Here is a 23,330-nt window from a genome sequence, read left to right as displayed (position 1 = left end):
GTATGAATTGGGCTCTGCTGCTGAAGATGTCTGCCTGAGCAGCATGTTTGTCGTTGCGTTTCTATGGGTTGCTGCGTTAAAAATTAGGGGGAAGAATCACCCCAAATCCCGAACTGTCTTCGTGAGATTCGCTTGTGTTCTTCTCGAACTGGAATGTTAAGAGATAAGATAATTAGAAATCTGGTTACGATTTTTCAACCACATACAAGTTTATTTATTGTATTACCTCTGTATCTGAGCTTGGTTATTTTGGTTTAATCAAAATATCATGTGCAGATTACACATATCTGAAACACCTGTCAAAGTATGATATTGTGGTGTACTTAATTGTACTAAGCAAGACTTAGCTATTATTTAGGATAAATTCTCTATTTTAGAGGAGAACTTAAGTGTTGACCACACAAATATGCGCGGCGGCGGCCGCCGCACGTCAGCGCGCGCCGAGCAGGCGCAGCCGCCGCCGTGAAGCCGGTGCCCTCAGTCTGCCCGGAACCCCCCGCGGAGGGGGCCGAGGCCGGCGAGGGCCCCGCGTCTGGGGCCGGCGCTGCATTTCAACCGTTTCCACGTCGATAGGGGCGCTTCAGGGGAGAAGGCGAACGGTCGCGGGGAGGGAAGGGGTTTCCGAAAGGGGTAGCGGGGCAGCGGCACCGTCCTGCTGCCCGCCCGCGGTTCCTAAGGGAGAGGGGGCAGCGGCGGCCCTCCCGTTACTGTACAGCACTGTGACATTAAACACGCATTTCTTTGGTATTTAAAATACGTTCTTGCCAGTATTACGAGAACACCAGTAACAAAAGAAAAGCCCGACGCTGACAGAAGACTGCTGGCATAAATCAGTATTTGCACCATTTTTTTTCCCCCATTGTTTTTGGATGTCTCCAAATACCAGCATCTCTCTAGGTCTAGCAAAGAATAAAACAATATAAAGGAAAAAAACCTCCTCTAAAGAATTGGCATGAACAGAGGTTAGGAACCACATCAGGAAATTTGTTCAACACCTAAAAATGGCATATGCTTACAAATGTAACTACACAAAAAACGTGGGCTACGGCAGCCCGCGAGGTCTGTTCTCTGGTTTATCTAAGGGAGTTGTAATTTAATCTTTCTAAACCCGCTGGGAGCATTTGGGCACCCACACCCCCCCGGCCTAGGAACTGACTCCTTAAATGTGCGCTGGGACCGTGAATGGTACTGTGACGGTGGAGCTTCAAATACCTCTACGGAAACACACACAACTGGTTTCTTTTTCTGGCTGAAATACAGATAACTCATGAATCTTTGTGTTATAAAGTTTTGCCTTTGCAGTTACATTTTAAATTAATTCTGTTCACAGGCAGTGGGATTTAGTTTGCCTAAATGTCTAACAGACTGTCCCAAATGGATATGGCAGGTACAACGACCTCCAGAAGACGTGCCCTCTGAAACAGCAGCGGGACGTCACGGGGAATGTCACAGAGCATCAAAAATGGCACCAAACACCTAAGTTTAGGTACTGAAATCATGCAAGCACTTCTCATTTCATACTACACAACTATAATTTGCAGTTAGATACAGATTCACAGGTTGTATTTTTTTTCTCCTGGAATTTTTAAAAGATTCTTACTCCTGGACTCTCACCTCCTTAGCACAGAACTTGGAGACCTCTCCTACATTTCACCCTCCTCCCCTCTTTTTTCGTTTAAGAGGTAAACAACAGAATACTGGGGTAAAGCTGTCCATAACATGCCACACACAAAAGTAAATACAGCACGAAGAACATTCTCATCACTTCTTCCAGCTCTAGAAAAAAGATAGACATTCTAATGGGAAAAAAATTTCAAACTGATCAACATAATTAAGGAATGAGAGGGAAAAATACCTGAAAAAGGCAATTGCAAAACTGAATACTTGGGGAAATGGTGAGAGAGAATCTCACAAGGTGGTAAGATCAGAAAAGCAGAACTACAGAGAGATTAATTATCCCTTTCTTCAACAAAATCCCATCTGTGCTGGATTCTGTCTTCAGGAATAATATCAAGGGAAATCTCAAAAGCAAAATGAGCATAAAATAGCAACAAGCAACAACAAGGCTATTGCCAACAGTGTGACACAACGTTCAACATTGGACCCAACATGCAAATTTGCAGAGCGAGGCAGCAATTACAAGGAAAATCAATCCAAAGCACCAAGAAGCACAGAACAAAAAAAAACCAAACCAAAACACCAAGAAACCAAGATCATAGGAATCCAAGTATCAAAAAGTGCAGCAGTGAATCACAAAGAACACACAAAAGCCAAAACACCACTCCGTAGATCAGTTTAAATTGCTTATACTTGAGGCTGCAGTAGCACATCATAACCATGGTATGTAGCAGGCGACCAGAATTGCTCCTTACCCTTCCATCCAGAACACAAACGTTTTGAAGAACTACAGACCTTCTCTGCTCTCCAGGTAACAGGCAAACAACTAAAGCACAGTGCTTGGCAGATGGCATATTCAAAAAGGTATTCCTTAATATATTATTGTTGTTAGAAGTGACACTAGAGTATTTCAAGCAGTTTCTTCAGTTTTCTTTCACATACAACTGCTTGATGTTAATATTGAGGACCTGGACCATGAATGGTTAAGTATATAGGAGCACATCTGTCCATGTGGCTGATGTCCTGCAACCCTTGATCTGCCCGAGAGCAAACAGGAGACAGCAAGTGCCTCATGAAGAAAGCTTCATTCTCTGTGAAACTTTATTCATTTCCATTTAATAAGCATGAGTGTGTACCTTCTAGAGAGCTCTTGCCAGCATCATGTATATTCGAGAGGATCGCTTTATCTCTTTCTTCTAGTCCTTCTCAAAGGATTGGTGGAATATCAAACTGAACACTCAAATTCTGCGATCACTTTCAGGTTGGTAAACAGAGCTAGAGGTCAACAACAACAATTATGAAACTACTGGAGGCTAAGAAGTGACAGGGAAAAAAAAAAAAAGCAATTCACCGACACATTAAGATCTGACTTTCTGGGGTCAAAATAGCTTAAACTGATAGTTTCGGATCTAAACAGATGTGCTAGCACCATTCTTGTATGTTTCTGAAGATAGCAGAGACAATCATTTTCACTTCTCTTATTTCTGACCAAAATTGAAATGTAACTGGATGATAGTAGGATGCTTTTACTGAACATGCCCGTTCAAAGAACAGTAGGTGAGACAAGTAAAAGCAATGACATTCTTCCATGCTTCATCCTCTGGTGATGCCAGAACAAGGTGCTTCTTCAAGTTGGCAGTGCAGAGATTACTAATGTGAACATTTAGCTTCTTTGTGCTTTACTTAACAACAAAATTCTTAACACATACGTACAGGCATTGTCCTAGGCTGGCTGCAGTCTCAGAAGACATTGTAATGCAGGTTTGCAAGCAGGAGACATTCAGAAAATCTTTGGATTCTTTTTAATGAATTTTGGTGCCTGCGATTTCTACTATCCATGAAAAATTCCTCTGCCAGCATGAGATGATTTAATATTTGGAAGATCAACCCTTCATGTATTTAGACTTAAATGCCCATGGGTATCTTGCAGCAGTGTAAAAAAAACCAAACAGGGAAACTTAACCACTTTGGATATTTGTTAGACTGGGGAAGAAGTAATGGAAAAAAAGAAAAAAGAAAAAAGAAAAAAAAAGAGTCCTTTGTGGCTGGAGATACAAGAATAGCAGCCAGGATGGCAGCTGAGTTCAGAGCCAAGAAAAACCCCAGCAGGAAGCTGTACCTATCTGTGAAATACTTGCAAAGAACAGGGAGCAAAATGAAGAGGTCTGAAGAGGTTTCTGGCTTCTCTACCAATGTCCTTGCATAGGAAAGCCAATGCAGTCCGGTCAGTAACAGAGTTGTGGAGAGCATGGGAAGTACCAGCCTGCAGGTAAGGCATGGAGAGCATTCCCATTTATATAAAAGAAATGCCAATCTTTTCACCTTTCTAAAAACCTTAAGCTTCTGGTTTTGTCTTGTAGTTTCACATACTACCTAATACTAAGGAAAAGAATCACTTAATCTAACTGTTAAAATAATATGTTATTTTTGAAAATACATTCAGGACTTCAGTATCTTTAATTTGTTAGTTAGTGGCAAGGTAGTACATTTTCCATAGTTTCATTTATTTTCACTATTTACAGAACAAGTGACAAAGCCACTGCATTTTTCAAGGCAAACCATTTCAGCTGTTAGGATCAACAAGACAACAAAGGAAGACAAAATGCAAAAGAAGCAAGGGACAACGGAATGGGCTCAAAAGCTGAGGTTGCTGTATTTGTCAATATTTCAGTATTTAACGCGACTTGGGATGGTGGGAAGCCAAGTGCCTTGGTTATGTTTGTACAGTGCTGCCAGTGGCAGTGAGACGAAGGGGCTATGCCTGAGCACAGAGCCTTCCCTTCTACCCAATCCTGCAGGTAACTGGTGTTACAAGAACACAAATTCTTAATACATAGTTCAAAATTGTGCGTTATTTGTTGGTTGCTTTCTTTAAATCTTGTTTTTTTAAGGGAAAAAAAAACAAACAGCAATGTCAGTCAGGGCATTATATGCTCTATATGCTACAATGCCCTGAAGAATCTTCATAATTATAGTTAAGAGAAATTCATGGTCCTACTACCAGCATGAGATTCGGAACCACTGCTCACCAGCATGTGGAGGGAGATCATGACACTGCGTGGAGCAAACACCACAAATAAATGGGTGAGCCAAATGGACACCAAGAAGCAAAAACTATCTGGCAAAAGTTGTCTTTGACAAGCCTTCCTGAGAAATAAAAAAAAATGCAACCCCTTGCCCCCCTTTCCCTTTGATGTAAACCATCCTGGGAAGGAACCAAGGAAGAATAATGATTAGCATGCATATTTGTCATTTCTCATACTGAAATTTGAGAAGACTTGTTCCTTTCTCATGAGTTTCTTCTGAGGAAGGGCAGCTTTTTGTGATAGGTACTCCTTGTCATTTTGACACAGAACACATGGCTAATCACAAAAGAGCCCTGTGTCCTGACAGATGGGCAACAATTTAAGCAATACTTAGAAGCAACTATCTAAACTGTGAAATCAAGTATTCACAGAAAGTTCTCATCAATTACACAGTAAACAGATTGGATGCTAGTATCATGTTTTGTTTTGTAATTATCTTCTATAGCTTTTCTTTGCAATAACATTTAGTACTTTCTAATAGTTACAGCTATTTCCTCTATGTTCCAGCCTACAAGGTCTTACTGATCTCTCAGCACTTGGGTAGTCCATTGTTCACACAGCATTCCAAGACATTGCAGATACAGGAAGCGCTGGTGCCTAGTATTGCTGTAAAGAGATTAGAATTAAATCAGTAATATGACATACACTCCCCAGTATGCTTGCTATTAAGATAATCTGTATCAAATCTAACTACATTTGTATATTTCTTTTATGAATATCTGAATGTATGTGTTGCTTCTGAATGTGTAGTCACCAATAGCTTTGGGAGATGATTTTAATGCAAATAACTGAACACATTAAGACTTTGTGCACACAGGTTTTGAAATATTTAAAAACATTTCAGCAGAGCCAGCTAGAAAGTAGCAACAGCAGAACATTTTGTTGCTATTACATGCTTTTTTTTAAAAGCAAAGGAAGTTTCTGCGACCTAAAAAGGAGGGCCAAAAAAATCATAGGGCTATCGTAGAAGACAAAACATGGCCACATATGGCCACTTCCATTTCTTTTGACCTGTAGTGATCCTTTGCAAGTAATCCATAGATCAAAACTCTGGAAGGAAAATCCTGTATTTTCATTCCTTCATCATTTTTCCATTGAGTTAATGGCAAAACAGTCAAAGCACATCACAACTCCTTTTTATTTAATTATTTTCCCACTTATGCTAAAAGCTCTGCCTTTTAAATATTTTTCTGCAGTTGGAACATTTACATAAACTAACTGTAATCACAAAATACTGATTTATCAAGATAAGTGCAAGAAAGACAGCTGACTAACGCATTTAACAATTTTGATGACGCTTATTTTTTAGGCACAGAAAGGCCTTATAGTACATACATCAGTCTACAAATCATGCAATTGTCAGGGGGTGTCGCAGGAGGAAGCCTGCTAGAACACTTACATACAGTTACATAAATGATTTCATAAGTTCTGGAATAAATAATTTATTTTCTCTGTACATCATACAATTTGTACATGAAACATACTATAACAACTTCCCATGAAGCTTTAATAAGTTTGAATTATGAAGTGGTAGAGGGAGGGGCATAGGAACCCCAGAGTCTCAAAGGAAAGCTGCTTTGTAAGAGGGAAGTACTAATAGAACTATTAACAGTCATATTTTTCACACATCAGTGAGAATTCAGTTGTATCGTTACTCAGGATAGAGTTTGGAAAATTATTATAACTTCAAAAATGACAGTTGTTCCATGAGAGTTAGCACTCTTTTATTATGCAAGTTTTCAGCATGGCTGGAAACTCATTGCTTGATCTTTCACAATATTCCAGTGCAATCACAAGACATGCTGGCATGAAAAAGCAGTATAACCCTAACAGGCACAGAGCTTTTAGGCATTTATTTTTTCATATCAGTCATATAAATTCCCTTCACTGTACAGTGAGTTCAAACATAGAATTCCAGTAATCTGCCAGAGGTGCAGGGATATCTCTATTAACTGCAGTGTCTGTTCTTAAGGGGTTGTCTTGGGCAGCCATACCTCAGTTTGGTGAAACCCTGTTTCTGTTAGTTGTCTTATCTATAACTGCAGTGTCTGTTCTTAAGGGGTTGTCTTGGGCAGCCATACCTCAGTTTGGTGAAACCCTGTTTCTGTTAGTTGTCTGTTAGTCTGTACGTTAGTATGAATGACTCAGAAAACGATTAAAACACTGCACAATTTATGCAGGCTAGAATAGAATGAGCAAACATGTAATATTCCTGAAAAAGACACCCGTATAATAAAAGGTGGTTTTAGGCTACTTATTAGCTCACATTTTTTCTTAGTGACTTAAATACTACCAGTTTGAATTATGATAATTTGTTTTCAGTACCAAGACAGAAGATGATGTAATATACATGCATAGGTATGTTATTAATACCTACCTGATACTGTCTCCTCTCTGCATAACCTGCATAAGGCACATTATTGCTTGGAGAGCCAAATTTATCATACTGAGGTCGCTGATTAGGAATATAGTCTGTTGTTGTTGGATCTCGGCTCCCTGATGACTGAGGATGCATGGGACTATGCAAAAGAGAAAAAAGAAGTTATAAAAATATGCATAATAATGTACTGTAAATTACGTAAAGGGTTCGTTTAAACTAGGGTAAAAATAAGAAAGCTCACTACTCCATGCATGACATTTTGAGGCAATAACTTTAAGACATCTAAGTGTTCTAACGTTCTGTCTTTAAGTTCATTTTACTGTCAAACCCTCACCCTGCAAATACAAATAAAACTGAATTTAAAGGAGCAACATATTCTTTAAGCTCTTTTTTTCCCCCATTACACTGAACAGTGCCATAATATCTGATTTTCTATATTCCCATGATTATTTTGAAAATTATTTAAATTCATGATTTTGAAAATGTTTTAAATTAATGATAGGTATACCTTCAACATTTTCAATGTTTATATTAAAAAAAAATCAGACCTTCTTGATAGACCTAAATATCAGAAAGGTCCAGTCTGTTTCTGCAGTTGAACCCTACTACTTATGAGGAGAATGCTCTGCTATCATTTAGTTGCCTCACAGTAAAATAAGTTCTCTGCAAAAGTTGTGGGCAGGAGCTGCAACAGTTGGCTGGTGTTAACAAGGAATGTTAAAATGAGGAAATACAACTAAGGAAACTGCATTTCTAAAATGTAATGAAGATGAATACATTTGCAATTATTAGAGGAAAACCATACAAGCCTTTGGATAAATAAGTACTTTAGGATTTAGTATCAGAAACAAAAGAAATACACATTCTTTCTTTTTGATGATACATTAACGAAACAGACCGAGTCTTACACAGCAAACTCATAATGTAGTCCTGTGTGCTCGTTCACATTTAGTAACAACATATAAAATAGTCCTAGGATTCTTGCAGTAACGCTGTTAGAATTATGCAAGGTAGAGGAGAAAAAAAAATTTAGAAAAATCCCTTCTTTCTATCAAAGAATCAAGCCGGGAGATATACATGAATAATCCAGTCTAAAGCTTAACCATTTACTGGATCTTTGCCACTGGAAAAACTACAAAGCCATTCTTAGTCTCCAAACCAGAGTATAAAGTGAAAATGAGTAAAAAAGAAAGGAAAACCAGCAGCATACCTGTAATTCCCTAATTGCCTTGGACTTGGGACATCATCAAAATCTTGTTTTTTCAGCACAACTTTTGGAATTTGTCCACTCCAGACATCCTACGTGTAGAATATCAGGTGGTTACACAGAGCACTATGACAACAATTTACAAAAATAGCTCACCAGGTACAGTATGTCAGCAGTTGTCTTTGGTATAAAGAAATTGTATAAGCTGATTTACCAGTTACAAAATACTGGTATTTGTTGTTTGTTACAGACACATTTTCAAATACATAAATTCCATTTATCTAAAAGACTAAGTAGAAGAGAAGCCTTTACATATTTGGATAATGCCAGAAAACAACTCTCTATATAAGATATAACAGAGAAACACCCACCCAGGTAAGTCTCTGCACAATTAAGTAAACCAAGTATTAAGGGTCTTATCAAGGTCTGGAAGTTTTGTTGAGTCTTTTATGATTAAACATTCCAGAAAGATGCCACTTCCTAAATAACAGTGGGTTTACCTCCAATTTGTGCAAAAAAACCAGTGATAGATAATTAAGATCAACTGAATATTGCCGTTTAAAGTGACTGCTGTCTTGCCAAACATACTGCTAGAGGAAGAAGGAAATAATGGAGAAACAAAATATTTTATGTTGTTCATAAAACTAATAATGATGTTCATTTGCTAAAGGTATCTTTGTTTAAAAATATAACAACCTGAAGTCATTTTCAAAACAAGGTACCCTCAGGAGAGAGACAGCATTCATGGCAGTTCACCAGCAAAAGCTCATGCTGTCAGGTGCAGGTTTTGGTTTCCTTTTTTGTCTCTCTCCGACAGCTTCGGGGAGGGCCCCACGGACTGCGGAGCGATATGAGCACTCGCCTGCATTATCGGCAGGAAAGCGAAAGCTCAGACAATTAACAATGGGCTTTTTACAAGCTCACGTCTTCATGACCACCACATCTAGCAAGGAGATGGGGCAGGCAGAAGCACCCCAGGGACTGCCTCTGGGCTCGCACATGCAGCCCAGAGCATGAGAAAGTAGAAGTACTGCAGCCCTTACCCAAGGCAGTTACTTTTCAGAAAATGACAGCATCAGTTGAATGAAATTCAGAATTAGTTAAAAATTAAACAGCACCATCTCCTGGTGAAAATAGGCTCACGCCTTTTTTTTTTTTTTTTTCACCACTGCATTTCCACAGTATCAATACCTTACAAATATATTTAACAGGAAGTAATATATCAGACTATATTATTTTCTTTCTCTTCTCCAACAGCCTACGTCATCTTCTCACACACCGTACGTCGTCTTCTTAGACACAGCACATTCCTTAGATATGTAAAATAATCACTTTAAGTATCGAAGGAGGAAATGAATCCACACAGACAACCCTTTTGCATTTCTTTATATTTCCCATTATTTCCCATTTCCCCTTCTGGTTTTGAAATGAATTTATCCATCTTTTCTTGTGACACTCACTAGTTCACCCGATGATCTCTGCTTTAAAGGACATGTTGCCCAGTGGAGAAAACAGGCACAGCAGAGGGTCAGCCCAGCCGAAAAGGCAGCGCCTGACCCTTTGGGGACCAAAGTTCAAATCCCTGCTCTGCCACAGATTATCTTTGTAATCCCGTAAATGACACTGTCTATTTATCTCACAGCAATGTTGCAAAGGTCCCAGTGTTACAAAGGTGGTGCAGGTAATTTAATTTCAGATTTGATTTAGTGAGTTTCTCCTTTCTAGAAAAAAAATAATACACTAGGAAATGGTTAAATATTCTTACCCTAAACCTAACTCAGTTTCAGGCAATAAATTTTAAACAAATATGGCCAGAACCCTGCCAACAATGTACTACAAGCAATTATGTACTATCATTCCTAGAATACGCAGCTGAGAGATAGCAAAGACAAACAATACATTTGGTACAGCCATATCCTTCTGATAATCTACGCTGATCCATCCCTTGCCTCCAAAAATGTCCTTGGAAGGCATCGCTCACAACATGAAAGAAGGGTCACATTATTGCAGTTTAACCCATTTCATTCATTTTCATTCCTCTTCCAATTGAATAAAATGTATTCGAAACAAACATTTCTAATTTTCACCAAGTTTTAATCTTAAGACGCTGGGCCTGCAGAACACTGTGGTGTTCATTCACCAATGGTCAGATTCTCAGCTGTACCACCTGGTTTGTCTCAACTGAGTTGTGCAATTATGCTGCTCTGCACCAGCTGAGGACCATGTACATCTTCATTACAAAAATAAGCCTGATTTCTTGTCTCTGAAATGAACAATAAAGATCAAATCTTTACTAGGCCTACCTGCACCCTGCCACATCTTGTACTTGCAAAATTTACTTTTGCATGTATAGAAATAGAATATAGGAAGAGACCGAGTCAGGCCACCTAACACATCAAGAAGAGCCAGTAATGGAAGCATAAGGGAAATATATGCCAACAGTGTTAAATAACTTGAGTACCATCAATACATCAATGTCATGAATTGACTAAGCTGGAGTAGAGTCTGTGGCTACATTCACAGGAACAAACAGAGGGGACTGATATGTGGGACCCCACATTGACACTTCAAGCACATCAGAAGGGTTTGCTTTTTGGCCTGGGCACCGACTGTTCATCAGGGACTGAAGCACATACTCTGGTTACTTTAATCTGAAGGGGAATCAGTTTGTGCACTTCCAGGTTGCTCTGAGATGTGAACCGCAGCACCACAAGTGGAACAAGCAGGATGTTACCTACCCAAAAGCACACACCCTATCTGAACACCTCCGCCTCCCTGAACACCTCCGATTTTTTAAAAACTAATTTACACTATGATTACATACTGCTGGATTATGCATTTTATCAAAAAGCACTTTTTTTTTTTGGTTTAGAAATTCTGTCTGATTTCATTTGACATTGCCAAGTTCTTACACTAAAAGCAGGGAACGGTCATTTCTCTCACAACCTCTCCTCATACAGAAATCAGTATTGACGATCCTGAAATTCTAGATGTACTATTGCTTGCTGAGATGGGGGCTCAAAATTACATTCAGTAGTCAAATACAGGCATAATTAAGATTTGCACACTGGTATTACAATGTTCCTCATATTGTTTTCAGTTTCTTCCTAAAATCCCTAGCAAACAAACTTTTTCAGAAAACATTGCTCTAGATGTCCCTTCTGAGTTCTGATTTTTTATTTAGAGATGATTACCATCTACACAAAGTTAAAACTGCTTTTCTATGTGCATATATTCCTTGCATTTATAAACAATAAATTTAATTTGTCATTTTCTTGTCCAGTCAATCATTATTATATGCTCCTTCTGTACTTCTTCATAGTAAGGCCTGGTTTTGACTACTCTGAGTATTATGGTATCATCAGCAACGTGTCACATCACTAGCACTGCCTTTTACCTATTCTTACATGAACACTACTCAAATCCTCATGGAATCTTGTTGATAATCCTCATAAAAGCAAGAAAACCTTAAAGACAAATAGCCTGTGATGAAATATAACTAGTAAACAGTCAATTTAAACCGCAGACATGGCTCTTCAGCAGTTTAAATTGGTTGAAGTCTGGACAGTATACCAACTCTTCTCTCTGGATTTGTAGCATTTGGTTTGAGCTCATACTCAAATTATCTCTCTCCTTAATACTAGTCTTCTAACTGGCTTAAAAGGAGATATTTATTTGAACATTCTCTTAAAATAATCCCTACTTCTTTGTTTTCTCCTATACAAATTAGATTCACTTCATCCTTGATGAAGAGTTTCACCTTCTCACATGCATTTACATGATCTTGGAAATGAAATACCAGTCAAATAATAAAAAAATCAAACTCAGTTTACCTTGAATTTTACCAGATGACCTCACTTGCTATGAATACACCATTCTATTGAATCACAAAATTACGTCTGACTTCCACTAGCATTAGGAACACGTAATTTGCCCCACACACCATCTCTTACCCTTGGCGACTGCGGATAACCATGCTCCATGTTATCAGCCATTTCAGCAGTAAATGCAGGGTTATGTTGTGGGGTCTGGAGGCCTGGAGCATTGGTCTGCTTCCTGGTTGAGGGGAACAATATGGATTTAGAGCATTTAGCAATAGTTCTGAGGGTCTTGAATCTTTTTGTACTACAGATTTATTAAACAGCCACATCACAGGTTTAGATGTACTGTGGCAATGACTATGCCAGAGCTATGTATTATTACAATTTTTCCGTGACAGAGGAAGTACTGGTGATACACACTAATGGGGCTCAATGAAAGAAGAAAAAAACCCCACATACTCTCTATGTACTTGGGACATTTATCGGGGGGAAAAAATCAAGAAGCAGCTCAAATTGTCAATGCCCAGGACAGAAGACTGTGAGAAACTGTGTTTATTCACCAAAACTCTTGTCACTGCTTATTGGTCTTAATTTTTTTTTTTAAACTACAGAAAGCAAGCCAACCCTTAATAGCAAATAAATCAGCAAGACAGATTTGGTAGTCTTGAGTTAAAGTAGTAAATGTACTTACTAATCTTTAAAGGTTGCCTGGTTAGCCCCACAGAAGAGTGAAAGATCTGTGCACAGCAGTAAAATGCTGAATCACTGTTAAGTGCTCTGGTAAGATGCTTTGATTTAGTTTTAAATTGTGTAAACAACATTTTGACAGAGGGTGCTTTACGGCATGCTTGTTGATTTAAATATCCAGAGGTTAAAAATTAATCAGAATACCAGACTTCTTTTGCTTTACTTCCATTTTGATTATAAAAACCCCTTTTAACTTCATCCAGAGTAACTTACACAGGTTTTTCACTTCTACAGGCGTAGATACTGAAAAATATTATAGTAAGTATGATAACCAGTGCTACTGGAGGAATAACAGTTACTAAAATAAAATCTAAAGTGTTCCAAAGGTGGTTACATTTGGGACCCATGTACCAATAATCCTGCCAATCGATTCTGTAGTAATCACATCTGCAAATAAAAATATTAATTTTTACCAACATTATTTAAAAGTAAATAATACCAAAAAAGAAAAATATTTAGCTATATAAATTTTTATCATTGAATACTCAAATATTCAATATTTTTCCTGCTTATCTAAAGATGCTAATTATCTTAGCAGTACACATCTTATTCTAGAGTGCAAATGCACTCTGCTAGGCTCTGCGTCAACCAGTCTAAGGGTCAAGCTGTATGTAAAAACCAAATATGCTAGGTACAGTAACAAGATTTTCTACTGAGATGACTAGATTTTTTTTTAAAACAAGGAAAAAAACCATAAATGTGTACTGTAAAACAGAATATTAAGCTATATCTTTTTTTTTTTTTTAAGCATTAAAGAAATTTTGATCAACCTGGGAACAAATTGCCATTACACAGCATAATTCAGTTCTAAAGAAAAATACCTGAGACAACAGCGAGCATGTAAAAATTGAAGATTATAGTGACTACCTAACTTATTAACTACATTGCCTACACATATTCTAAAAAAGAAAATGCTGCTCTCAGATCCCAGATTTGATGCTTTGTAGCAGAGTTATGAGCTTATGCAGATTGTGAATGGAGATCAACATCTACTTTCATGGATTGCATTGCAGGGTCTAAATTTATTTCATCATTAATAATATATTTGACAAGCTGCATTTATATAGCATATATTTACACAAACCAACCAACCAACCCACCCCACACCCTACCTGCAAAAAGGCTTTTCATTTTTACATTGACAAGAAATATTGACAGGACAGAAGTTTTGTGGATCACCCAAGCAGTCTCTGAAGTCCTTAACTCCAGTGCAGTTGGCTGTAAGTTAAAACAAAGCAAATATTTATTTAATTCAATTATACAGTAACATACTGTTAGTGGGCTGTATTTCTAATTACATCAGAAATTTGAGCTGCATATGATGTACTTTGCAGACAATACTAAATCTTGCTTTCCAGTGACTGGCCCCTTCAAAATTTTGAAATTATTTGAAAAATGAAGGCTTGCCTGCTTGTATTACTTTACTCAGAATTTGAACCCATCTTCTAGTTAGCCAGTAAATTGTATGCCTTATATTATTATGATGTGTGGTTGTGTCTGAATTCCACTACGTATCCTCTCTGGTCTGCTAACAAAGGATAAAAATCATTAAAGCCATTTGAGACTCAAATTCTCAAATTCTAATTAAAATTCAGACCTTTTTGTGTGTTTTGCACTGGGATTATTCCTTATTTTGGTCTACAAAAGGATTCGTTTTGCATTAACGTTGGTTCTTCTCCATTTCTTTTACTGTGTAAACATGGCAGGCTGTATATTATGTCCCAGAAATTGAGTGCTGCTTACAGTACTTCACAGGCTTACAACTTCCTCATCAGCAACCTTAATGAGACATCAGAAGTCACCATGTTGGGCACTCAAACCCTACATTCTTTGCTACCTGCTTCTTTCCTCTCGGTCCAAACGCTGTACTCCTTGTTCCTACCAGCAATCTACAAGCTGACCCAAAGCCACTAAAGTCTGAGATTTACGGAGATGTACCAGCAATCTTGATCTACAACGTATAATCAAACACGCAATTGCAAGACACTGGAGATGCTGAGAGAGGAAATTAAAAATGGTGCCATACATTGCAAGGCCAAGCACAATTATGATACTCAAAAGAGCCCAAAACAGTCAATACAGCCAAATATAGTTTTACATAACTTTTCACAATGAGAAGATACACATTTAGAATGAAGCCAGAAAGTCAGAAGCGGAAGAGACCTCTGAGCAGATCCTTCTGAGCCTACTTGGCAACCGATAAGAAGAAAGCAGCATCAGAGCATTGTTAATGTTACTGTTTCGCTATTGAAAGAGGGATTTTACACCTTGACCTGGTGGATTAGCAAAGTCATGACTGATGCATTATTAGCCAGGGAAACTATGCTTTAGTCAGCAGTCTTTATTTCAAAAAAAGATGGAAGCCTTCTTCCTCCCCACTGCTGGAGACAATCTAACCCAACGTTTACTGTTAGTCAGACATAAATCTAAGTGGTTACACAGTGACCAAGGCTTGCATTTGTATAAATCTATTTACATATATTGCGTTCCTTTCTCTCAAGAGGACATCAGCATTGAAGCATTTTCCAAGACAACCTAAATATAGGTCATATGTTATGACTACAAAGTACAGAACACTGAAAAATCCCTTGTATTATTTGGCATCATATTATCTGGGAGATAAGCAGCACTAATGTTGTTTAGCTACCCCTATGATCAGTAACAGAATGACAATTCTTTTAGCAATATTACAAAAACTACTAAAGAAGTAGAAGAAAGTAACTAGCTGTGATTCTGCTGGAGAGCGAGCGAGCATGTACCCTTTGATATTAATGCTGTAATATTCCATGTCATTACAGAACCCACTGCTGAGCCTTTCATAGTACCGCAGTCTGTACAAATGCAAAGTTTTCCATGAAGTGGCAACTTTTTTTGGCAACTTATAAGCTAAAGTAGATAAAAAAATTTCCTCAAATCACAAATCAAAACTGTATTAGAAAAAGAGTAACTGCAGCTGGTTTACACCACTATCAGGTTAGTGATACCTAATTACTAGTAACTTGTAGCTACTAGGTAAAGAACAGTAGTAACAATAATAAATAAAATCAATCTGTAGGGAATCTTCCCATTAAGAAAAAAATTCTTGACCAATACTGTATACTCTAACAGAACCAGAGACGCTTACCTCCTCATTTAAAAGAACCTTTTTTTCAATGCATTCTGGTTGACATGCTCTTAATTGCTGATTATTTCCTCCCTGTTCCTCTTCCAAAATTTTTCTAAAAATACTTGCTATAAAAAGAAGATATAATTTTTTAACCCCTATAGTGGGTTAATCTTCCTACTGAAAAAGAACTGAATCATCTCTCATTTAAAATGCATCCTTTTGTCATTGACAAATTGATTCAAAATGAGTCAAACCCACCAGAACACCTAGTATTTCAGTTGCAATTCATACGGTTGCAAACTTTCATGTACAGAAGAACAGAATAAGAGATTAAATGTCTTACGTGCACTCAGCGAATCACTGGCCATGAACAGAACGAAAAGCAAGACTTTAAGAATGGGCATCCTGAAGTCCATTGCAGTAGAAGACTCTTTCTTCCAGAGTTTGCGAGCAGCAGAATGCACTCTCCTTTCTGCTACTGCTACCGTAGCAAGTCAAGGATCGTGGATTTTGAGCTTGTTTACAGCATCCTTCTCTATAAAGAATTACTAATTAACTTTAACAGATACAACTTCCTGATAACTTCTCCAGTACATTTTCTTTTATGACAAGTGGGTAGTTCCATAAAATTGTCTCAGTAATCTTGCTATTTCTGAATTTTTGAAAATGTACGTAAAGTATTCCTTTAAGAACTTAAGTTTCAACACCCTAATGTATCTGTCACATGTTTATCTGTCATCCTTTTAGGATTATGCTACGTTTTAAAGTTAAAGAACTTTGAATGTATTAGACGACTAAGTTCCATAGATATACTCTGGTTTTAAAGACATGTCTATGACCTGGATCAAGAATATAAAAGTTATGATTAAAAGGTTATTATCAGGCTGGTCTTACGATTTTTCTGCTCCTAGAAAAAATGAAGTTTTGCTGCAATAATTATTGCTGCTCCAATTGTTAGGCACAGCTGCAGCACATAGTACGTTGCTGACACCTCTTCCTTCAACTCCCAGTCTGTTTGATTACAAACCATGGTTGCAATCTGCTTGAATTTTTCATCATTTCCTAATACCCAATCTCATTATTTTACCAAACCTTCTCCCATAGTTTGGCATGAAATATCAGACAAATGCCTTCTCATTACTGCCACACGTATTTAGCATTTTCAAATCAGATTCTACAAGGAAATTAAACCAAAAATTTCTATACCGAATAGACATGAATACTTACACCGTCTCAATTACTCTAAATCTGTTTTCTTTTTGCAAATGTGGAATTACACTGAGATTTATTTCAGTTCAAACTGCAGCTTTATTTAGGTATTTTTATCTGCATATATGAAGGTAAAAAGACGTCCATTCTCTGCAAATAAGTGCACCAGATTCTGTCCCAATCACAACAGCTCAATTTAGTACATCTGGAAGTGAAACAAAAACTTTCTTCATAGCATGCTTTCCCCTCAGATTAAAACACAACTTAAAGGCAAAATATCCAAACACCCACATTAATGAATATACCTTATTATCTTTTGGAGAAGGTAATTCGTAAGTTAAAGCTCAGTGGACAAGGAGCTCAGGATATTCTAGCACATACTGCTGAAGTATTTTGTTGTCATTTATGCTGTTAAAACAATCCACAATGTTTGTTAGGAATCTAAGATGTGCTCACAGCTCCCACATTGCAATCCAAGGCTTCTTTTCATACTGCCAATTTATTTCCCCTTTGCACCTACCCCAGTTGGTATCCATTTCCTCCATGAGTCCTTCATGCTGTTGTTTCCCACCTTTCCTCCTTGACTGTCCTCCTCTCTGTGATCTGTGATACTTTTAATCTTCTCAAGTTCTCTTTTTTGGTCCAGAAGTACCAACAATCCAAGTGCAAGTAACTGTATCAAGGAAAAATAAGCAAATAACATGTAGATAGCTATCAAAATGTAAACATAGTTTAGGATGACATCTAAATCATCTCAGACTGCTCTTCAATGCAGACTTCCTCTATCTATATTAGAAAGCTGTGTCTTGGCAAACTCTTAAGTAGAAAAACTTCTCTCAACCCATAAAATGCTGGTTTTTATGTGTAAATACTGGCATGAATTAAGATAGCTAAATTAAAAAAAGGAAACGTCCTGATGTTCACAGTAATCAATCTCTTCTTACTTCTGAAACCCACGATTTTCTGATCCATAACTTGCAACAATCTTCTAAAGAGATAATAAAAGCTCTGTTAGACTTTTGAATGGAAAATAAATAGAGAAAAACACCAGAATATATAACACAGGAAACTGTACTCAGCTGGCATGATAAAGATTGTTTTGCTGACCTCCACTACATTTGGTTTCTAAAGCTTCACATACAGCATGCATATTATAAACTGTAGATCAAGATACATAAACACAATCCACTAAAACAAATATTTGGTGTTGGAACTGTGTTATGTAAAAGTAGTTGCACACTCTTCTATGCTATTTTTTTTTTAGTTGACAATGCTACTATTTATATGCGATACCTCTACGTGAGATCTAAATCACTAAGTAGTCGTATGTAGGCTGTGAATAAGAGTATTTGTGAGTAGTTTTGTGTAATAGCAGAGAAATTGGCCTGCTTTGTAGTAACAGCTGTTTTCTGCATCAACACTTCCTGGCTATTCTGTTTCCCTGGGACTTGACAAAGATGAAACTATAAAGGCATTCTTTTATCACTCTCCTTGGAAGTTCTTTCCATCAAAATACTACAACATATAGACATCTAACTCCACAGTAAAGGGTTTTGTAATTTAAACTCACCACGTTCTGAACTGTCATTTTGGTCTTGGCTCAGTCAAGAATGATAGACTTAAAACCTGCTTTACTCAAACTCATCATAGCAAGCATTATTAATACAGTAGTGATAGCTAATTAAGTTATTTACAATAGTTCGTACCACAAACAGAAAAGATTCCAAATACAACCATTGGTGTCAGAGGATTGTATCAACAGCCCACTGATTGCCTCAATTAATCAAAGTTAACCCCTTTAAAGTATTATGTAGTATTATTTTGGTCAGTGAAGAAAAAAACCCCTTATTTAAGTATTACCAATTAATGCAAAATAAGTAAACTACTTACTTTTACAAATGAAGTACATCTACCTAGAGTGCAAAACCCCTCGAGGGAAGGAGGAGTTTAACAAATACAGCTACAGACAGGAATTTTTTTATCCAATTACTCTATATCCTGTATTCAGTTGCAACAGCTCTAAAGTGGCACCAAATATGAGGAAAATCCATATGAAGGGAATGTGCACACTATCGTTAGTCTTAGATCAAAAGGAAACACAAAACAGCAAGTGCCACAACAGCAGCATTTCTTTGCTATTCTTCATCTCTTCTGGGTATTTGTTAGGGCTTTCTTCCCTCAAATGTTTATTCAATTTCAGAGCTCATCCGCCCTCAAGACCTCCCAGATATGTTTTATAGACTGTTTTATAGGCTCACATTGCTGAATTGTTTTTCCATTATAAAAGCATCTATGCAAGTTTACCTGTGGATGACTGGCATCACAGTATTTCTCCATTTACTTAACTCCTACAAAGGAAACTCCTGCTGCTTTTTTACTCCTTACACAACCACTGTTTTGCAAGTGTTGATACAAGCCTATTCCTCCACGTCAGTGACTTCAGAAACTATGAGAGAAGAGAGTACAAGGGAGAAACAGAGATCTACACAAAGTGCTGAACACCAAATCTCTATTATTTAATATCTTACATTATTAAAGTATTTTCTATTATTTATTTCCTGTGGTACTTCTATAAAGCTATGAGTAAAGTAGACATCAAGAGTTTGGTAAGGCACACTGTGGAATGAACACTTAATACATTTTAGACCATTAAAACATGAGGCAGGAAGCCTTTGAACTGAGGCGGAATGTGGTAGGGTACAGGAAGAATAAAAACTCATAAGACTCTGTCTGGGGGAGGGAGGTAGCCTCAGCTGCTACATGTACTCTGATCCATCAGCCTGATCCAACTTGCAAACCAAGTTACAAATGGGAGAAAGGAAAAGAAGGTCTTCTCCATCATTTTGTCTGAGACTGAATGCAGTCTCAGGAAGGTGAGCGGGGCACGCTGGTTCTGAAGCTGACTAAGAGGGATGGGACAGCAGCTAGGAAGCAATCCTGTAATCGTATGAATCTACCATTACAGTTTGTTGGTTAACTTTTCTCTTTGGCAATCATGTTTCCTTTCTGAGAAAAAATAGAAAATAGCACTCTGGCAAGGATGAATGGCAACAAAAATTGACACTTTAGCACACCATCAAACTGTCAGCTTGCCTTTTTATTATTTAAAAAGTCCTAAAAAAATTCTCAACTTTCACTGCACAAGACCCTGAATATGTGACAGCCTCTATGTGAATAATTTGTCATCCTGAGGAACTACAGAGGAAGAAATGGGGATACACCCAAAGTCTGTAAAAGATTAACTGTACTGAAGCTTAAGTTAGCACAAGCATTGCTTTGTAGGATGGTGCCCTCAAAACTTCTCCATAACTGATAAAATCCCAACATAGATTTCTTTATTTGACAGGAGATAGCTGCTTATGAGAACATGTCAAACGCAATTACATTAACAGTGAAAGGTAAACTTTAACCTTTACTCCTCAAAGGATAAATAATGATCTGTAAACATCAATGCCTAGCAAATTCTTGGAAGAATACTGCTTTGGCTGAAAGCCCAACAGCACTTAATTTTACAGCAGACGATAACGAAAAGACTGATTCTTAGCCCTGCCAGATCGCTTTGCAAGAGATCCCAGAATCACATCCACAAGAACAGAAAAATTAACGTATACCTCAGTAAAAAAAAATTGTGTTGTTCTTCTTCAGTTGTAAGGCAGAAGAGTGAAGTACCAGTTCATACATTTGCTTTGTTCCTGTAGCTGACACGGAATTTCCCCTCTGGTTCCAGCTGCTGAATGTTGGTACTTCAAGGTTGTGTTACACACAGAACGCCTTTACCTACAGCTTTTAAATTTCATTGAGAAATCGAGATAAAGATGCATAAATGTAATTTGCAGGTTTTACTCAGGTGAGCTGTTCTAATGAAGCAGATTACAAAACCCAATCTATTAACCTTGTCTTATATTGTTGCCATTTTATTGAATGCAACAGGTTTGGACTTGGCCTCAGGGAAGGGCTGCAGAGGCAGTCAGTAGGTTTCTCTTTTTAGTGCCTACTTAGGTAACAACAAATAAAATCAATACCAATAGGCCTAAACAGCTGTTAGCTTTGTATTTCACAGCATACCCATTTATTTACCTTAATTGTCTTAGTTTCTGGAACACAACAAAATCAAGTGCAAATCTACACATTCTACAACTACAGTCTAGGTAGACTACAGCTAGAACAATTTTATTTCCTCAAGTAGAGAGCTATAACTAAAACAAGTTACTGACCAAAATTAATGGTGGAAGCTGACCAACTCCTCATTACCTTTCACATCTGCTTCAAGATGGCTTTAGAGAACTCTTTCTACTACTGTTGTGTTGCAGAGCTTCTGAGGGAGGCACAAACAGCAAGCTACGTATTTCTTAAATATTGATATTAGGACTGCTACAAATAAAGAACAAAAAAAACAGTTATCAACACTTAAACCCAGGATAACCTAAGTTTGGATCTATTACCAGGCCACAGCAAGGGAAACAAAAAATTCATTTCAATTGTTTCTGTAAGAGCAATCTCCTACAACCCATAAACAAAAGGGCAAAGAACTAATTGCACCTTGAATAATGTTCTGACTCTGCCCCGCAGTAAACTCATAATTACCAGCTGTATGCCCCTGTCACCACTTCCGAGTCAGTGATGAAACTTGCATTTCCCTCTCTTTTCACTTCTTCTACAACTTGTTAGCACCAATATATTCAGGTTTTGCAACACAAAATAGATCAGGCCATTAGACTTTAGAACATAAAGAAGTTTCTTCAAATAAAAAAAAAGAATGTAACAACAAGATTTACAACTTTGAGATCTCCTTCTCTTCAGCATTTCAGTTTGGTTTGTACACTTGTGCTGGTCTACAAGAAGAGCACGTCAATACTGTGGTAATATAAATAAAATGGCAACTTCTGGAACAGTTCCAATTAGTCTTTCTTGACTGTAGCTTACCACCAGTATGTATTTCTTTACAGTATTTCCTAAGTTATTTGAGAATCATGATGATAATCTGCCATTAAAATAGCTACCTTACTTATTCATGCAATTTTTCTCCTTTTAAGTAGTTACACTGTAGGTTACATCATGTATTACATTATTTATGACCCTTGGATTGGCAAATTACTTCACCTTGAAGATTATAAAGGAGCCATACCGAAGTAAATATATTTGCTATCTGCCTCATTCTTGTAACAGTATGTGTCACTCCTCCAGTATGGATGAAAATAGTCTTTTTCCCAAGTTGTGAGCTACAGTATTCTTTAGAAGAAATTACCAAGAAAAGAAAGTGGAAGCACTTCTCAAAATTTAAGACACATAAAATAACTGAATACTGAGCATTAGTATGTCCTGCATGTTACTTCGACAATTTCTTCCAGGAATGTATGTTTCAGTACTTCAGGGGTGAAGTTTTTTCCCCCCAACACAAGTGAAACAGGTGTGACAGTGAGTTTTAAAATGTACTTTAGAGAAATGAAACTGAAAATTTGCCCTACAAATGAGACAGTATACAAAAGTCCAACTAACTTTTTTTAAAAGTATCTTATCACCCTTTATTTTCAGGTGCTTCACAACGATATGACAAAATAAAGTATCACAATCAGTTTTATGTAAATAAAAAATTAATATCGACAAATTCAAAATCTCTCTATATCGAGTACAATCAATCATAAATAAAAAACATGCATTAAATAAAACTATTTCTATATTATAAAATATCATTATGTGACCCAGATCCTTAAGACATTGGATTTTTCACAAATATATAACTTATATCATATAAAAGTTACAGTATACATTCTTACTTTTATTATTTACTGTATTATTGCATTATGAAAGAAACTTTAAGTGGCTAATAGTGATACATGTGAGAGACATTTCCAAGTGTTTTACAATAAATTAATAAAACCACATCTTGCAATGCCACTTTTCTTGTGTACTTACTTTAATTTTTCATTGTTTAACAAGTTTGCACTTGGGTCTGAAATCTTGAAGAGATCAAGCCAGGCACACATGTTTAAAATGAGGACTCACAAGCATGGCGCAATGTAGACTTGAATTTGCTTTTTTTAAAGCCATTGCATAGCACCTTTACTAGAATTATTAATAGAGATACAGTTCCTTTCCCTTATCTGGAACAAGCTATATGTAAAGCATTATATAAAACACAGAGGTTCAGATGTCTGAA

General features: G+C 37.2%; 1 protein-coding gene across 6 annotated transcripts; it reads right to left on the bottom strand.

Annotated features, from left to right (window-relative positions):
* Window positions 1–4,038: 4,038 nt before the first annotated feature.
* On the bottom strand, window positions 4,039–21,636 carry LOC106895436. Of its 6 annotated transcripts, XM_014954861.1 has the most exons (12): window positions 21,425–21,636; window positions 20,785–20,956; window positions 19,478–19,619; window positions 17,694–17,846; window positions 17,479–17,581; window positions 16,308–17,378; window positions 13,971–14,076; window positions 13,072–13,245; window positions 12,244–12,346; window positions 8,294–8,382; window positions 7,081–7,222; window positions 4,039–5,309 (listed from the first exon to the last, which is right to left on the bottom strand). In XM_014954861.1, exons 6-12 carry the CDS (start codon window positions 16,378–16,380, stop codon window positions 5,301–5,303), a joined length of 696 nt encoding a protein of 231 aa, XP_014810347.1. In that variant the 5' UTR covers window positions 16,381–17,378; window positions 17,479–17,581; window positions 17,694–17,846; window positions 19,478–19,619; window positions 20,785–20,956; window positions 21,425–21,636; the 3' UTR covers window positions 4,039–5,300. The 6 variants fall into 6 exon arrangements, with proteins under 6 accessions (XP_014810347.1, XP_014810345.1, XP_014810346.1 ...); XM_014954859.1 differs by having other exon boundaries at window positions 16,308–16,499; window positions 17,192–17,846; XM_014954860.1 differs by having other exon boundaries at window positions 16,308–17,581.
* Between the last annotated feature and the right edge of the window lie 1,694 nt (window positions 21,637–23,330).

The sequence above is a fragment of the Calidris pugnax genome, unplaced genomic scaffold, assembly GCF_001431845.1.
Source record: "Calidris pugnax isolate Ruff unplaced genomic scaffold, ASM143184v1 scaffold38, whole genome shotgun sequence".
NCBI lineage: Eukaryota > Metazoa > Chordata > Aves > Charadriiformes > Scolopacidae > Calidris > Calidris pugnax.
Note: the sequence above shows the minus strand (reverse complement) of the source record. Positions and strands in the feature narration are given on the sequence as shown.